The following is a 15,210-nucleotide window of genomic DNA, read 5'->3' as shown; positions in this document are numbered from 1 at the left end:
TCTTTTCTTTTTTAATAGTAGCCCTTTTCTTAATATTTTTGCAATTTTTAGATGTAAACCCAGTATTTTAATGTGTATTGGCATTGTTGCTTTTAAGATATTGAAAGAATTTTTGCTGGAAGAATAGTTAAGATTCACAGACATGCTACATTCTATGATTGTTCACCACTCATTTATGCAGAAGGGGTTTTTTATGCCTTAGCAGAGCCAGAAGTATTTATTTACAGCTTTTAGTTCAGCACCTCTCATTTTTTTTAGTTGCACCTTATTTTAGTCAATTAAGAATCCTGTCTTGGATCACCACTGTGAGTGGTATCTAAAAGTGTGTGCAGGGAGAGGGATGGTCAGATGTTTTTACTGAACTGGCCCTGCTGTATGCTTCAGAGGTTGAGAAGTGCTGTTACAGAAAGTCCCAGTAAAACTGTGATTTCATGAGGTCTCTCTGGCATGGATCATCACACATTGAATATAACAATATAAACATTGTTTAATAAAAAAGTGCAAATTTGTTTTTTGTGTTCGCTTTCAGACTCATAGGCCTGTAGAAGTATAAACATTCTTTTTCAAAGTACAAACCTAGATGGTTTCACAAACAATTAATTGTTTTCAGATATTGCCTGATGGGTGTGGAGAGGAAGGAGGATAAATGTTCTGAAATCAATTTCTTCCTTAAAGTTAAATCCCCTGGTATTTTTTTTTTCTTGCTTTTCATCTGTTGCTTCCCAGAACTCTTTCAGCGCTTTCAAAACGTGTGCTACTTAGGATGTAATATGTATATTGTGGCAAATAAACCATCACTTGTTTTCTACTGTACCGTAATCTTTTTTACTTATAATGTATTTCTTTTTCCCTCCTACCATAGAGCCCAGCTGACAATGTGCCTCCGTGCTATCATCAAACATGACTTTCCCGGCCATTGGACAGCTGTGGTAGACAAGATAGGCTACTACTTGCAGTCTCAGAACAGTGGGAGCTGGCTTGGGAGCCTGTTGTGCCTGTATCAGCTGGTGAAGACTTATGAGTAAGTTGGTGTCCATCAGTAGGTGAAGAATCGGTACTTTTAGTTTCATTCTTAAGAGCACTAGCAGTTCTACAAGGAATTGAGGTAATTAATAATTGTGATATGCTTCCTTTCCTGCAAGTAAATTAAAACTACAATCTTTATATCATCAGTGAATTTAAAGCAGAGATGCCAGCATAATCGGTATGAATTTACTGACATTTTTACTTGAGGCTTTGTATTTTTGATTGGGTTTAACCAATCTGTGAAAATTTTCTTAATGTTTATAACTTCTTTTATTGAAGATTCCCCAAATGCTGAATATGAGAATGCAAATTATTTTCTACTTTCATGTCATGAGTACAGTATTGTCAATGTCATATACTCTTACTGCATATTGTTACCTGTAGCATCTTCCTGATAGTCTGTATCCATAAAATGTAAATTTGGAGAAGTAGCGCTGTCACTCATTTTCTTATAAAAAATTACCTGCTGTTAGAAACATATGTATAAACTACATTAAAGAAATGTAAATTGAGAAGGAAAGTGTCTTGAAAAACAAAGGCATGACCTTTCCCTTTCAATGGCTGTTCACTCCCTATTTGTTCTACACCCGGCTTGCATTTGGCATTGGTGTGAATGTCAGAGAAATTCAGGATCCTGCTCCTGTGAACTGACAATTCAGTAGTATAGAACATTAGTTCTTCCTCACAATAGCTGTGTTTATATAAGATAACACTTGCTGGTTTTCATTTCTCTCTAGGTTAGAGAATTTGCACAAATTGTTGAGGTGGGGGCTAGAGAAGGTGAGAGAATGAATATGAAAGTGCTGGATATTAATTTTGTTAGGCTTTTTTTTTTTTTTTTTTAGGGTACAGAAATGAAATTGCAGGTGGGGAATAGGCAGTAGTATCTCCAGTGTGTAGATCCTGGACCAACATTTTTCTTTCCTTTGCAGATACAAAAAAGCAGAGGAGCGAGATCCTCTCATAGCAGCAATGCAAATATTTTTGCCTCGGATTCAGCAGCAGATGATACAGCTTCTGCCTGATAACTCCCATTACTCTGTACTGCTTCAGAAACAAATCTTAAAAATCTTCTATGCTCTTGTTCAGGTTGGCATCTGTGTACAAGAAATGCAAAACTTTGACTTTACCGGGCTCAATAACCCCCTTCAGTGCACTCAAGGTTGTGATTGAATAAAATCACCAATTTGAATAGGAAAAATAATGTAAAATAAATAGCTTTTATTTAAAAAAAAAATCCTTAGAGATTTTTCTACTTTAAAACAGGACACATGATCCCCCATATTAAATTTTTAATGAACCCTGGTAGTTCTGCACATTCTGCTTTTAAACTTACTAGAGTAATGTTCCAATTTTATAAAGTCACACATAACCTGATAAAAAACTCTGAGTATCTAGACTGTGCTGCTTAACTTCTGAAAGCAGCAGTAGTACAGATGGTAGTTTAATTGTCAAATAGTGCACATAAGTAGGTGGCATTTTTCATTATCTTCTGGAGGTTTGGCCGAAATTAACTGTCAAGCACACATATTTAAACAGAGATGAGTTTGGCTTTTACAGGGTTGAGTTTGGTGAGGAAGTATTTTCAGAGAATGAAAAAGAAAGTTAGATCCTATGTAAGGGCAGCTGAAAATTCAGTTGTTGGAGGTTAAAAAAATAAAGCAGGGATCTTTTTATTAGATGGGAAGACTAAAAAGATCCCAAGATCCTATTTTTCTTTCCAATAGCTTGCCTCAATATTTCCACTTTGCTTTGGTATTTGTAGAGAGGTAAGGTTTACTACATAGTAACTAGGTGGTAATTAGGAATCAGGTAGGAATTAGTAATCTCAGTTACTAAAATGGTATTGGTTGCCCTAAGCCCTGTAATATGGACACTGCTGTAGTCCCTAAAAGTTCGCTGGACTATTGTGAAGAAGAGGAAGAAACCCACTAAAGAAATAGCAAGTTCTCAGACCAAGGAACTTCAAATAGGAATTCCTCAGAGAACTGTACCATGAAGGATACCATTAGAATAGTATTGATATCTAACCTAATTAATTTCAATTTTACTTAAAACCTCATCTTCTTGGGAATGTAACTATTGTAGAAACATCTATCCTTTCCAGAAAGAAATAGTATTTCATTACAGCGTGGTGTTTTGTTTTTTTGGGTTTTTTCCTTACTTCAGTATGCATTGCCGCTCCAGTTGGTGAATAACCAGACTATGACTCAGTGGATGGAGATCTTCCGTGCCATCATTGACAGAAACGTACCTCCAGTAAGTTCTAGTTTTGTAAAGACCTCTGATGTTTGTTGCTATTTGAGGAACAGTCAGTGTGAAGATTTTCCAAGTGTTCTTTTTTTAAAAGATGGAATCTATTTAAGATTTTTATCCCTGTAATTATTGGTGTTTTTGACAGAAATGCAGGAAGATCATGTAAGCTGTCAGAATTGTGTTGTCTGAGGTGGTGATACTGTGTAAACTCCAAATATTTTAGCCAGTTTCTCTCAAAAGCTCATCACAAACCCATATTTTTAATTTCTCTTTTTTAGAAATTTATTCCACAACTTTAACATTGTTTTAATGGATTTTGCATTAGTATATGATTAGGATGTATTTTTTGGAGGAGTTAGTATCATGCTTAAACATTTAAACCAGAGTGCACACCACTGCAGTATTCAAGTGTATGTGAAAGTTTCAGGTTTTTAAATATGCATAAATTTGAAGTTGACATTACAGGCATTGTACAAGTATTGTACATTGCAGTTATATTGACTAAGATTTTGAAAGTGCCTGAATTTTACATAAATGTTATCAGAATCAAAGCTTTAGTTGATGCTGTGCATTTTTGTTAGCTTACTCAGCAAGGAATGTTTAAAGCATTGTTTCTCTCAACAATACACACAGCTAATTTAGAATAAATGTCTTTATTTATAGGAGACTTTGCAAATTGATGAAGATGATAGACCAGAGCTGGTGTGGTGGAAATGCAAGAAGTGGGCATTGCACATTGTCGCTCGTCTTTTTGAACGGTAACAAACTAATTAAAACCTCAGTTGGGGCTACAAATCTGGAGCATTACTTCAGGTGCAATTAGACAAGACAGTTGATCTGTTTTACCAACTCATGGTCACTGAGGAGGTGTTTGTGCTGCTGTCCTCTGCCTTGTACTGTCACAGCCACAGTTCTTAGTGGAATGATTTGACTCTTTAAGATGGCAAGAAACTAGTTCCGCAGGAAAAGTATAGGTTTGGGTTTTTTACTGCATCCAGCTACAAGTGCTTGTATTCTCAAATACAAAGGCCGTGGGAGATTTGAAAAGAAAGCATAAGTGTGGAAGTTCCAGAGCTTGTGACAAAAAGGTGGCTATAGTTACTTGACAGTAATATTGTATCTTATGAGAAGCTAAGGATGGAAAAGGGAAGTAGGCGATTATATGGCAAATAATGACTTGAAAGGAAGCTGTGGGAAAAGATTCCTCTGGGGATGGAAGACTCCTCAGGGTCCTTTGCATTTTAGAAAATACTGTGTTTTGCTGGCACAGTAGACTTCTTACAATGTAAATATCTGTGTCCTCTTCTTTTCAAAGGTATGGAAGTCCTGGAAATGTAACTAAAGAATACTTCGAATTCTCAGAGTTTTTTTTAAAAACATATGCTGTGGGCATACAACAGGTAACAAATTAATGCATTGCTTTTCAACAGTGTGCTCCTATCAAAGTTCATTCATTAAACAATCAGTCAGGTTTTCCTTTTAGGGACTGAGAAGTTCTGTTTATAATAACACAAATTTTCAGTGGTTCAAAAAAACCCTTCAGGAAAATTCTCAGAAAAGGTGAGTGCTGATAAAACGTTACTGTCATCGTGTATAAACATTCTAGATAGAGCTGAGAGAAAAAACTGTTTATCTAGAGGCCTCATATCATAGAAGGCTGTATGTTCAGGCCAGTCTTTAGTAAATGTGTTTGCTGCAAACAGCTTAGGCACAGTAATCCAGTGATACTGTTTTATTTCAGAAATACACAAGCAGATTCGAAGATGTCTGGAGAACAGCACTAAAAGTTGCTCTACCCCTGGAAAGTATATTTTATGAAAATTAGGCATAAATTCAGAGTTTCCAAGTAAATTGTTTTTGTTGATGAATGCTAATTATTTGTGATTAACATGTTGTGGAGACAGTTCAGTTCTGATAAAATTGTATAGAAGAGGGGAAGTTCCTGTCAGGAATTTTCTGTGGTTTTCTGCCAAACCAACTGTAGTCCCCTGGGAACATGGGCTTCCTGCATCTCCCTGGTTTGGTGGAATGGCTGTAGCAGTTGGGTACCTGGAGAGCACTGGCTCCCAAGCTCGGATGTTTTTGGCACTACTCGTCCTGTTTCTCATTCAACCTGCCATAAGCTGTGGTGGTTCCCAGCCTTTTGGCTCAGCTAAAACTCTTGGGAGTCCAATCTTCTGGGTTGCATATTCCATACAGGCTCCTAAGAAGCTCAGAGAATGTAGTATGCTCTCCTGCTCATCATTCTGGGCTCTTGAGTCCCTTTAGCCTGTAACCCTTGAAAAATGCCTGGGAATGCTGTTTTTCAAATTATGTGTTTGGAGAATATATATTTCCAGAATATGTGGCACCTTGGCATGCTGTCAGGTGAGAAATAATCCTGACATGGCATTTGCAGGCTTCTTACAGTTTTAAATTTTCAGTGTCTTTTATGCAGCATATCAGGCTGTTGTTGCTTGAAGTCAAATGTAAACTAGATTTCAAAATACCAGGATTTTCTGAAAAAACTTTATTTTTTTTCCATCTAGTTTGACAACAGAATACTTTATCCATCAGCATATTAAATCTGTGTGAATATGTAAATCTTAAGAAGAGAGGAGTGGTTGGTGTAAGGCTGTAAGGATTAAATTAAAAGGGAAATAGTCCAATATCTATTCTGAACTCCCTGCAGTTCTTAACTGCTGTGTGGAAAAATTGAATCTCATGGGCAGTTGTCATTTGAAGTATAAAAGTTTGTCTGTTAAGGGATGGCTATGTACTAGAGAGAGCAGTTTAGCTTGCAAGACAAATGGACCGGACAATGCACATGTCTTTTGTTTCTGGCTCTTAAATGCTGATTTGTCACATTTTCTTGCAGAGTTACTAAGAATTCCATTGTGAATATCACATTACTAAGTGTTCATTACTTTCTCATGAGTAGTTAAGTGTAGCTAAGAAGTAAGTGCTGACATTGTGCTGGAGTCTATGTGAGGTATAGACAACTCTTCCCCAAGAACCATATCGTAGGATCAGACTTAGTACTCTTAAGGAAGGAGCTATGTTTAAATGACGATTTATTGTAGTGTTGTGAAGAATTGCGAAGCAGATTTGTCCTTCTGAAAATGTATGGCTCAATATTTTGTTATGACTGTTATTCAAGTACATGCCAGTTCTTTACACTTACTAACACTTAATCGTTCATGTACTGTTAGTGCAAATCATTGGCTTTGTGCTGTAGGCTTTTCTTAGTAGAGCAAGCTTTTGTATGAAACTCTATCTGTGACAGAGTTTGTGATAGCATACTAGGTGATACTATCTAATGGTTACAACAGATAACTGAAGTTAAGAGTTTTGTGCATGGTACTGTATTATCATGAAGTTAGGTTATGTAATTTCTGCTGTCTGGGTCTGTTGCAAAAGGAAAGTATTTGTATTGCAAGTTTATTTCTGTTAGCCAAAATAACAGAGCACTGCTTAAAAGCATTTTACTCTTCAGAAAAGTAGGTCTGGTAAATTAGTGCATCTAGTAAATTAGCAAAGGGAAGCTGTGCTGGACTTTGATGTTATGTGTACTTACATGTATTTGACTTCTCTAATTTTTATTTCTTCAGATTCACAGATTTAGGTGCTAACCTATTTTTCTTTTTTTTAACTTTCGTATTTCTATTCTTATCACTGTTCTTCTAAATTTGGCTTCTTTAGGGACCTGTCCTTAAAAAATTAACAGACACCGCTAACAGATTTAGAAGCCAACCAGTTTAAAAATCTCACTGTCCCTTTTCCTTACCTATTCTAAATTTTGCTGAGGCCTGTGTAAACTGTGAGCCTGGTTTACAAGTACAAACGATAACTTGGTAGGGCTAGAAGTAAAGGTAAATGTGTACATAAATGCTTGCAGGATTAGATCCTTAATATTGAATGATTTCTGATTTTAGGATCAAAGACATTACAGTGATAACTACCCCTAGAACCTCTGCTGTAAAACTAATTGATTTGTCTGTGTACATTTTTTAAGAGGGGCAGTGCGTGACTATGCATGAAAAATAATTTTCAGTCTTCATTTAAAAATATAAATTTGTCATTTCTTTAAGGTTCTCTTAAGAATCTTAGACCAATACAGGCAAAAAGACTATGTTGCACCACGTGTTCTTCAGCAAACATTAAATTATCTGAACCAAGGTGTTATTCACTCTGTAACGTGGAAACAAATGAAGCCACACATACAGGTCAGTGCATAAAACCCAGTCATAAACACTGCATGAGTGATCAAATAACCCCCCACAAAACAAAATAAAACATAAATCCCCACCAGTTTTGCACTTTTAAAGAGGGTTTTATGAATCCTTCCTGCAGCGATCCATCTGGGCAAAAAATATCATTTGTACATGAATGTGGTTATGTTTTTCGGTGCTACGCGTACCTTTTATTACAGATGTTGTTAACTCAGTTTCTGTTCCATAAGTTCTTTAAGTCTGCCAGACAGTCACAGTGTTCTGGCTTTTATCAGCTGTTAGTGTTCAGAATTGTCTGTAGGTTCAGATATTCATGATTGATAGTAGTGAAAAGATAGTGGGCAAAGAGAACATGAACTATGAGGAACTGACCTCTGGTTTAAGACGTGTTGTAAGTGAACTAACAACAAGTGAAAAGTGGGTTTTTGTGCTTTCATTTTTTCATATCCTAAGATCCCCTGTGGTAGGTTGTTAATCCTGTGACTGCTAAAGTGTAGGGGCTCTCACATCCATTCTTATGTTAAGTGTTGCATTGGTGAGATCCTTCTGATGAATGCCATGTTCTGCTATTTATAGACTATGTCCTGAAATGTATTTTGTGCATGCTACTGTATTATCATGAAGTTAGGTTATGTAATTTCTGCTGTCTGGATCTGTTGCAAAAAGAAAGTATTTGTATTGCAAGCACTGGTTAAAAGCATTTTACTCTTCAGAAAAGTAGGTCTGGTAAATTAGTGCATCTAGTAAATTAGCAGAGGGAAGCTGTGCTGGACTTTGATGTTATGTGTACTTACATGTATTTGACTTCTCTAATATTAGAGTATCACAGAAGAAGTTATATTCTCTCTAATGTGCTACAAAGATGAGGATGAAGAGCTCTGGCAAGAGGATCCGTATGAATACATCCGCATGAAATTTGGTAAATGAGCTTAGCATTTATTTTCTGCTTTCACCGTAACTGTACACTGTGGTCCCAATTAACAGCATGACCACAGTAATGTCTCTGTGTTTACCAGTGTCCTGAACAATAGCAGGAAGAAGATAGGTTTCTTAGGCTTAACCAATCTGTAGTTAAAAGAAGAAGGTAAAATCAAGTGAGTTTTGGCCATTTGACCAGTAGCTTTAAACTAAATGGTTATCTTAATAGGTTTTTTTTCTACTTCATGTGTGCTCAGCACAGCCCAAACAGATGCCTTGCTCACATTTTAATGCCAGTTTCAGAATCCTGAATTGCAGGTGTGCCAGCTGCCTGCAAGTTCTTGCAGCTCTCATTTTGACCAGAAGAGGCCTGACTTGCTCTTTCCCTATTGAAAATTGTTAATCTCTTCAGCATTTTTTGGCAGATATTATTACTAAATTGTAAGATAATTAGATAACTCTTTCAAAAGATGCAGTGCAAAATCTTGGGAATATCACACAGGACCATATTATGAATAATTACTTTTACTGTAAGATTCATGTCATTGAAAAAGAGGATACTTAATAAATATCACAGTTTTAGCTGGAAAACTCCAGCAAATCAGGCACCACAGAGATATGTAGCATTTGGGAATGTTAATTAGTTGATTTGGGATTAGCATATGTGAAAACAGAAAGCCTCAGAGAGCTGTTTTGCCAAAAATTGTTCACAATATATTTTTGATCACTAGGGTAACAAATATATTGCTGATTTTTTGAGAAATGAATTTACTTCTTTCTGTTCAAGTAGTAAATCCTATTTTTCTATGTAGCTGAGTCAGTTAAATACAAATGTATACTGTATCATGGAAGGTAAAAAAACCCAAACAACAAAAAAACAAGCATGAAAGTAAATTCAGTTGAAGTTTAGTGAGGTACATTTGGCTTTGGAGCAAGAATTCCTGTAGTCTGGTAATATTTCTTAATCAGGTTTTATCTTCAAGTTCTTGGGAAAAGTTAGTGTTTAATTTTAACCACATTTTGAGATTACCTTTTTAGATCTTTTTATTTAATCTAAATTTCTCTAGGGCTGTCTGGATTAAAACATGTTTGGCAGCACAGATTTTTTTTTCTTTCAACGTATAAATTATATTTTTAATATTAAAGGAGGTTTACTTGTAATTAATGAAGCTAAAATGCTCCAACTTTCAGCAGGTTTAAATCTACTCCAGATCCAAGTCATTTTTGCATAACAAAGTTTCCCATGAGGTTTTAATAAAATCAAGCCCAAATTGTGTCCATATGGTATGCAGATGGTACTGGAATGTATTGTTCTTCCTATAGTAGTATTAATTTTAAAAAAGCCAGGATTTTTCATCCCCTAAATACATGGTCTTGAAAGAATTAATGAATAAATAGCACATTCCTAATAAAGGGAATGATGAGTCGTCAGTAGATTTGTAAGGCAAGAAGTAAATGCTTTCATAAGATATAGGAGAAAAGCTTGGGTCTGGCTCTTTAACCACAAAGTGAAGACAATGGTATAAATAGCTTAGAAGTTGCATATTCAGAAAAGGAAATATATTTATTTTTCTTCTGTTTTTGAAATTCATTAGATGTATTTGAGGATTATGCATCCACTACAACAGCAGCACAGAATCTTCTTTATACTGCTGCAAAGAAGAGAAAAGAGGTATGAATCTAGTGGTTTTAATAATTTTGAGTTTCCTTAATAATGTAGTTTTTCATTAAAATTGAAGATGCAACAGGAAGATACTCTTGAAAAATTTACTTGCTAAAACATAGTCAAACACTTTCCTGGCTGAGTGCTAGCAATTCAGGGAGAATTAAAATGTATGTATATGTATAAATACATACATAAATCGGATTCCTCTTGCAGCTTTAGAATAACTCTGCCGGCTACGAACTGAGTTGGAAAAGATGTACTGGTATTTTCCCAAGTTTACGAACGGCCTCTCACGGCTGTTCTGAGGTTCCCAAACTGTAGCAAGGGGAAAAAGTGGACATGATCCTTACTAATTTTCAGTGATGCTATTTAAATTCCTGTTGACAGCAGTGAAATTAGCAAGAACCAGTTTCATACAGCTGCTCTTTAAATGAGGACCAAACTTTTCTGTAGATCTTTCTATACTTACAGGGATCTCTGCAAAAGTATCTGGCCAAGCCCTGAAAAACATATGTCTGTTTCCTAAAATTGTGAAGTTTTTTCTGGGTACCATTTTAACGTCTAGTAAATATGGAGCTTTGTTTCCAGATCAATATTCAGAGAAGAGCATAGTCTTTAAGTCAGGTGGAATAGTTTGTGACCTTTCTACTTCTTTATTGTCAAAACAACCTTTGCCCACTGACCTCCTCTGTTTCATAATTTGTACTGAGGCCGTCAAAATATCTTCATATCTGAAAAGCACATAATGGGTGTGGAAATTACATGAAACAACTAGTTTTTCCAAGAAACCTTTTTAAGTCTAGTCAACTTTAGAAGTTATTACTAAAACTGGTAGATTAATATAAATTTATGAGGTTTTAGTCCAAGCCATCCTTGAATATGTATATGTTCATACATGTATTTACACACACGTTATTTATGTGTGTGTGAGACAAGCCAGAAGAGAAACGAGTGAGGTGCTGTTTGAGCCTCTTGCCTTTTCGTCCCCTTTCATTTATTTGCCTCAAGACACCAAAAGTATCTTATTTACTATTACTGAGGTGAAATTACAAGGAGATTAATTTAATTTTGACAAGCTTGTCTGAAAAGTTGAAAAAGGAACTTTCTAAATTTTAACTATGGAAAGATGCTATGCATAGAGCCTCACAGTTGCTTTGGCCAAGGTAAAATTTCTACTTAAATATGCCATATGAATTCTTTAACTTAAACAAAGCTGTTAAAATCATTTGACAAAAGGAGTACTAAAGGAGGAGCTGCAGCAGCAAATTCTGTGTTTTTGGTCCTGTATAGGTATTACCAAAAATGATGGCATATTGCTACCAGATTCTGACAGAGCCCAACATTGATCCAAGGAAAAAAGATGGTGCTTTGCATGTTATAGGATCCCTCGCAGATATTTTACTGAAGGTAAGTACATAAAGACTTGAAAAAAGCTGGTAATTCTTACTATCAACTGCCATTTGCAATAAAAAGGTCTTAGCATATAAAGTATGGCTAGCCCTTAGCTGTACTTCTGAAGTCTGTAGAGAGATTGCACTGTGCAATAAGTTTCTTTCTTTAAAAATGCTAACATTCTATCCTGGGTTTTATATTCCCATTTTATGGGCAAATTTTTTTCTCAAGTTTCTGCAAAACTCTGTTTGTTTGCTACAGAACAGTCCCTTGGTCCTCTCCTGCTTTACTCATAAAATTGAAGGGTGTTAAGAAAGCAAACATGCATTCCATCAGTAACATTGCCTGTGATTCTTTAGCAAGCTTCCTAACAGCCTGCACTATTGTGGGTTTCTTCTGGGTCCAGAAAAATGTTTAGGTAACATGTAGGAATGTTTTGTCTAGCCGTGGTGGCTTGACACTGGTCAGAGGCCTGAGGCCCACCAAAGTTGCTCTATCACTCCCCTTTTCAGCTGGACAGGGAGAAAATATATATTGAGAGGCTCAGGAGTCAAGATAAGGACAGGGAGAAATCATTCCACAATCAGCATCATGGGCAAAACGGATTCAACACGGATTAAAAAGAGGGGGAAAAAAAGAATCTAATTTATTACACTACACGCACATACAGTGAAACCAGAGTCAATAATGAGAAGTACTACCAGATCTTAAAACATCTCTCCCACCCCTCCCTTCTTAGCAGACTTGACTTCGTTCATTATTTCTGTCCCTTCCTCTGCCCCAGATGTGACAGCAGTAGATGGGAATGGGGGTTTCAGTCGCTTCCTCACAAGTTGTTTTCCTTCTTAACTGGGTAGGGGGCATTCCTCAAACTTTTCCCCTGCTCCAGCATGGGGTCCCATCCACAGTAGACAGTCTTCCACAAACTTCTCCAACCTGAGTCCCTTCCCATGGGGCTTCAGCTCTTCACCAACTGCTCCAGTGTGGGTCACTTCTTTGGGGTAGAGTCACAGAATCATAGAATGTCTCTCAGTCTCTCAAGCTCGGACTACTCCAGTCTGGTCCTCCATGGAGTCACAAGTCCCCCCAGCAAACCTGCTTCCCTGTGGGCCTCTCTCTCTGTTTCTCTCCACAGGCTGCAGGTTCTGTCAGGGGCTTGCTCCAACATGTGTCACAGAGTCTTCCTTCCATATTTCTCCACCTGCTCCACAATGGTATTCTCCATGGGCTGCAGGGGAATCTTTCTCTCCCTCCCCTGCGGCACCTCTTCCCTGCCCTTCTTCACTGACCTTGATGTCTGCAGTGTTTCTTACATCTTCTCACTCCCTTCTCTGGTGACAAAAAGTGGCTACTTGCAAATTTTTTTTCTTCTAAATGTGAGTCACAGAGGTGCTGTGACTGTCTCTGATGGGCTCAGCCTTGGTCAGTGGCGGGTACAGCCTTGAGCCCAGATGATATTTACTCTGTCAGGCTTAGGGAAGGCTTCTAGCTGCTTCTTGCAGATGCCATCCTTAGAGCTCCCACTTCTCCACCAGAACCCCAGCAGGCAAAAGCACAACACTAGCTTTCCAGCTTTCTTACCCTAGGATGTGTGGCTTTAAGTTTTATTTCATCAGCCACGTGGGAGTTTTGAAAATAACTGGAAAGAGCACAGAGCTTCTGTCCTTCCTCTGATCTTCATAAATAGTATCTACAGAATTTTGACTATTTTTCTGGAATTTGAATGCACATTTGTCTTGATTGCATTTTCATTTATGCTTTTGTAGATGGTGGAATCCAAAGTATGCCCTCTATTTGTCAAAAGTAACTTCCAAAAACTTAGAACTTTTAGCATGAAAGTGGAAGCCTTGTGCTAGAGGCTTCCTTTTTAAAGTAACTTATTTTACTTTCTGTAGTTATGTCTCTGTGCAGGATGTGTCTTCATGCTAGTAGCAAGGCACATCTTACCAATATTTAACATCTATTTTTTACCAGTGCATTAATCCATGATCTGATCCGAAATCCCGAAACATCAGTAATGTTGCAGAATTTCTGTACATTGCATTACATTGTAAATGCCCGCCCTTGTCCTGGAGTATAGCAGTGAAAGAGGAAGACATTGTGACGTGAGGAGCATTTCATATTGACTGGGGTAGGGGGGTCTTTAAACCCATTTATCTCTGAGGGGAAAAAAAAGGGTTTTCAAAGGATTCTCCAGTGAAAGCAGGAGAGGGACTTTTGACAACGACATGTATTGACAGGACAAGGGACAAGGGCCTTAAGCTGAAGGAGGGAAGATTTGGATTAGATATTAGAAAGACATTCTTCACTCTGAGGGCGATGTAACACTGGCACAGGTTGCCCAGAGAAGCTGTGGCTGCCCCCTCCCTGTCAGTGTTCAAGGCCAGGTGGATGGAGCTGTGGGCAACCTGGACTAGTGGAGGGTCTCTTCCAACCCAAACCATTCTATGATTGCATTTGAAATTTTCAATTGAAATTTTCATTTAAACATGAAGTTATAATATACTTTATAAAAGTAATTATTCCCAAACACTGCAAACTCCCCTCAACTCTGAATTTCTTGTATTTGGGATTGGGCAGATTGAAAAAAATCCCTGAAATTTTTCTGCATAAAATACTCAGTTTGTGAGTGAGTGAGTCCTTTCTGGTGAGCTGAGATATATATTGTAAGACTGTAAGAAGGTCGTAGACACAATGACCCTGCCTTAACCACCTAAATCTCCACAGCGGCTCCAATTTAGTGCGTGCAAACCTCTGATCTGTATGCACAAGGAAAAATTATATTTCCTTCTCTGATTGGGTTGTTTTTTTTTTCCCTCTGCTGAGTTCTTCATCTGCCTCTCTCTGAATGTTTGAGAGTCAGCGTGCGAGGAAAATAATGTATGTATTGGTGAAGTTGAAGTGTGATCACATAAGACACATCTTGTATTGAATGTCCCCTTTCAACCTTTTCCTATCTTAGCCACTGAAACATTCCTTTAGATGGTAACACAGTCCCCAGCATGTATATTTTCCAGTATCTTGGATCTGTAGGTACTAGGAAAGTCCCAGGTGTCCAAGCTGGCATCCTGTCAATATCTTGCAATTTGCCACAGTTGGAATGAGGGATAATTTTCATCGAATATCCTTTGTCTGCCAGGGAGATTTCTGTCATAAAAGAATCTTCTTAATCCATTAATAAAAAAAAAGGATGTGAGTTATTGTTGTGTGTAAAATAATTAATTTTGATGCTTACAGTAACAGTAGGTCTTTTGAAACTGTTTCATACTGACCTTATATTGATCTTCAGCTGTGTATGTACTCTTTGTAGGTAGCCTGGAGGTTATTGATCCTAATTAATTTTTAAGAAAGATCAGCTGGAATCAGTTGCCTTAAAGAAAATGAACATTCCAGTTTACGGTATTGTAGCGAGTAATGTAGAGTTGAATATTATATCTTCAGTTCTTTCCCTTATCCAGCTTTGCTCTTGCTATGCTTCTGAGTTTTGTTCAGTTCAAGGTATGCGGTTCATATATCTTTGTGAGAGAATACCTGAATTACATAGAGAAGTCACTGTTTTTCCAAGGTTGATAGATGAAATGGATTACTGAGTAGAATGAAGTATGTGGAATTAATGGTCTCCAAAATTAATTTGCATTTACACCAACAGAAGAGTGTCTTCAAGGATCAAATGGAGCTGATGTTACAGAATCACGTATTTCCATTGTTCATGTCTAACCAGGGGTACCTCAGAGCTAGAGT

The 15,210-nt window shown here is 37.2% G+C and overlaps 1 protein-coding gene across 1 annotated transcript in view; it reads left to right on the top strand.

Moving 5' to 3' along the window:
- Window positions 1-15,210, top strand: part of IPO8 (importin 8) — a gene marked incomplete at its 5' end in the record, with an annotated part of 45,162 nt that overhangs the window by 10,980 nt on the left and 18,972 nt on the right. Inside the window, 10 exons of the mRNA XM_084276514.1 lie at window positions 863-1,021; window positions 1,959-2,115; window positions 3,196-3,285; window positions 3,946-4,040; window positions 4,598-4,682; window positions 7,353-7,487; window positions 8,313-8,412; window positions 10,007-10,083; window positions 11,368-11,484; window positions 15,119-15,208. Of these exons, the coding sequence (XP_084132640.1) occupies window positions 863-1,021; window positions 1,959-2,115; window positions 3,196-3,285; window positions 3,946-4,040; window positions 4,598-4,682; window positions 7,353-7,487; window positions 8,313-8,412; window positions 10,007-10,083; window positions 11,368-11,484; window positions 15,119-15,208 (1,105 nt within the window). The remainder of the gene's footprint in view (window positions 1-862; window positions 1,022-1,958; window positions 2,116-3,195; window positions 3,286-3,945; window positions 4,041-4,597; window positions 4,683-7,352; window positions 7,488-8,312; window positions 8,413-10,006; window positions 10,084-11,367; window positions 11,485-15,118; window positions 15,209-15,210) is intronic.

The sequence above is a fragment of the Gallinula chloropus genome (genome assembly GCF_964237585.1).
Source record: "Gallinula chloropus genome assembly, chromosome: 1".
Taxonomy (NCBI): Eukaryota; Metazoa; Chordata; class Aves; order Gruiformes; family Rallidae; genus Gallinula; species Gallinula chloropus.
The sequence above is the reverse complement of the archived record's forward strand: the minus strand, read 5'-3'. Positions and strand labels throughout refer to the sequence as shown.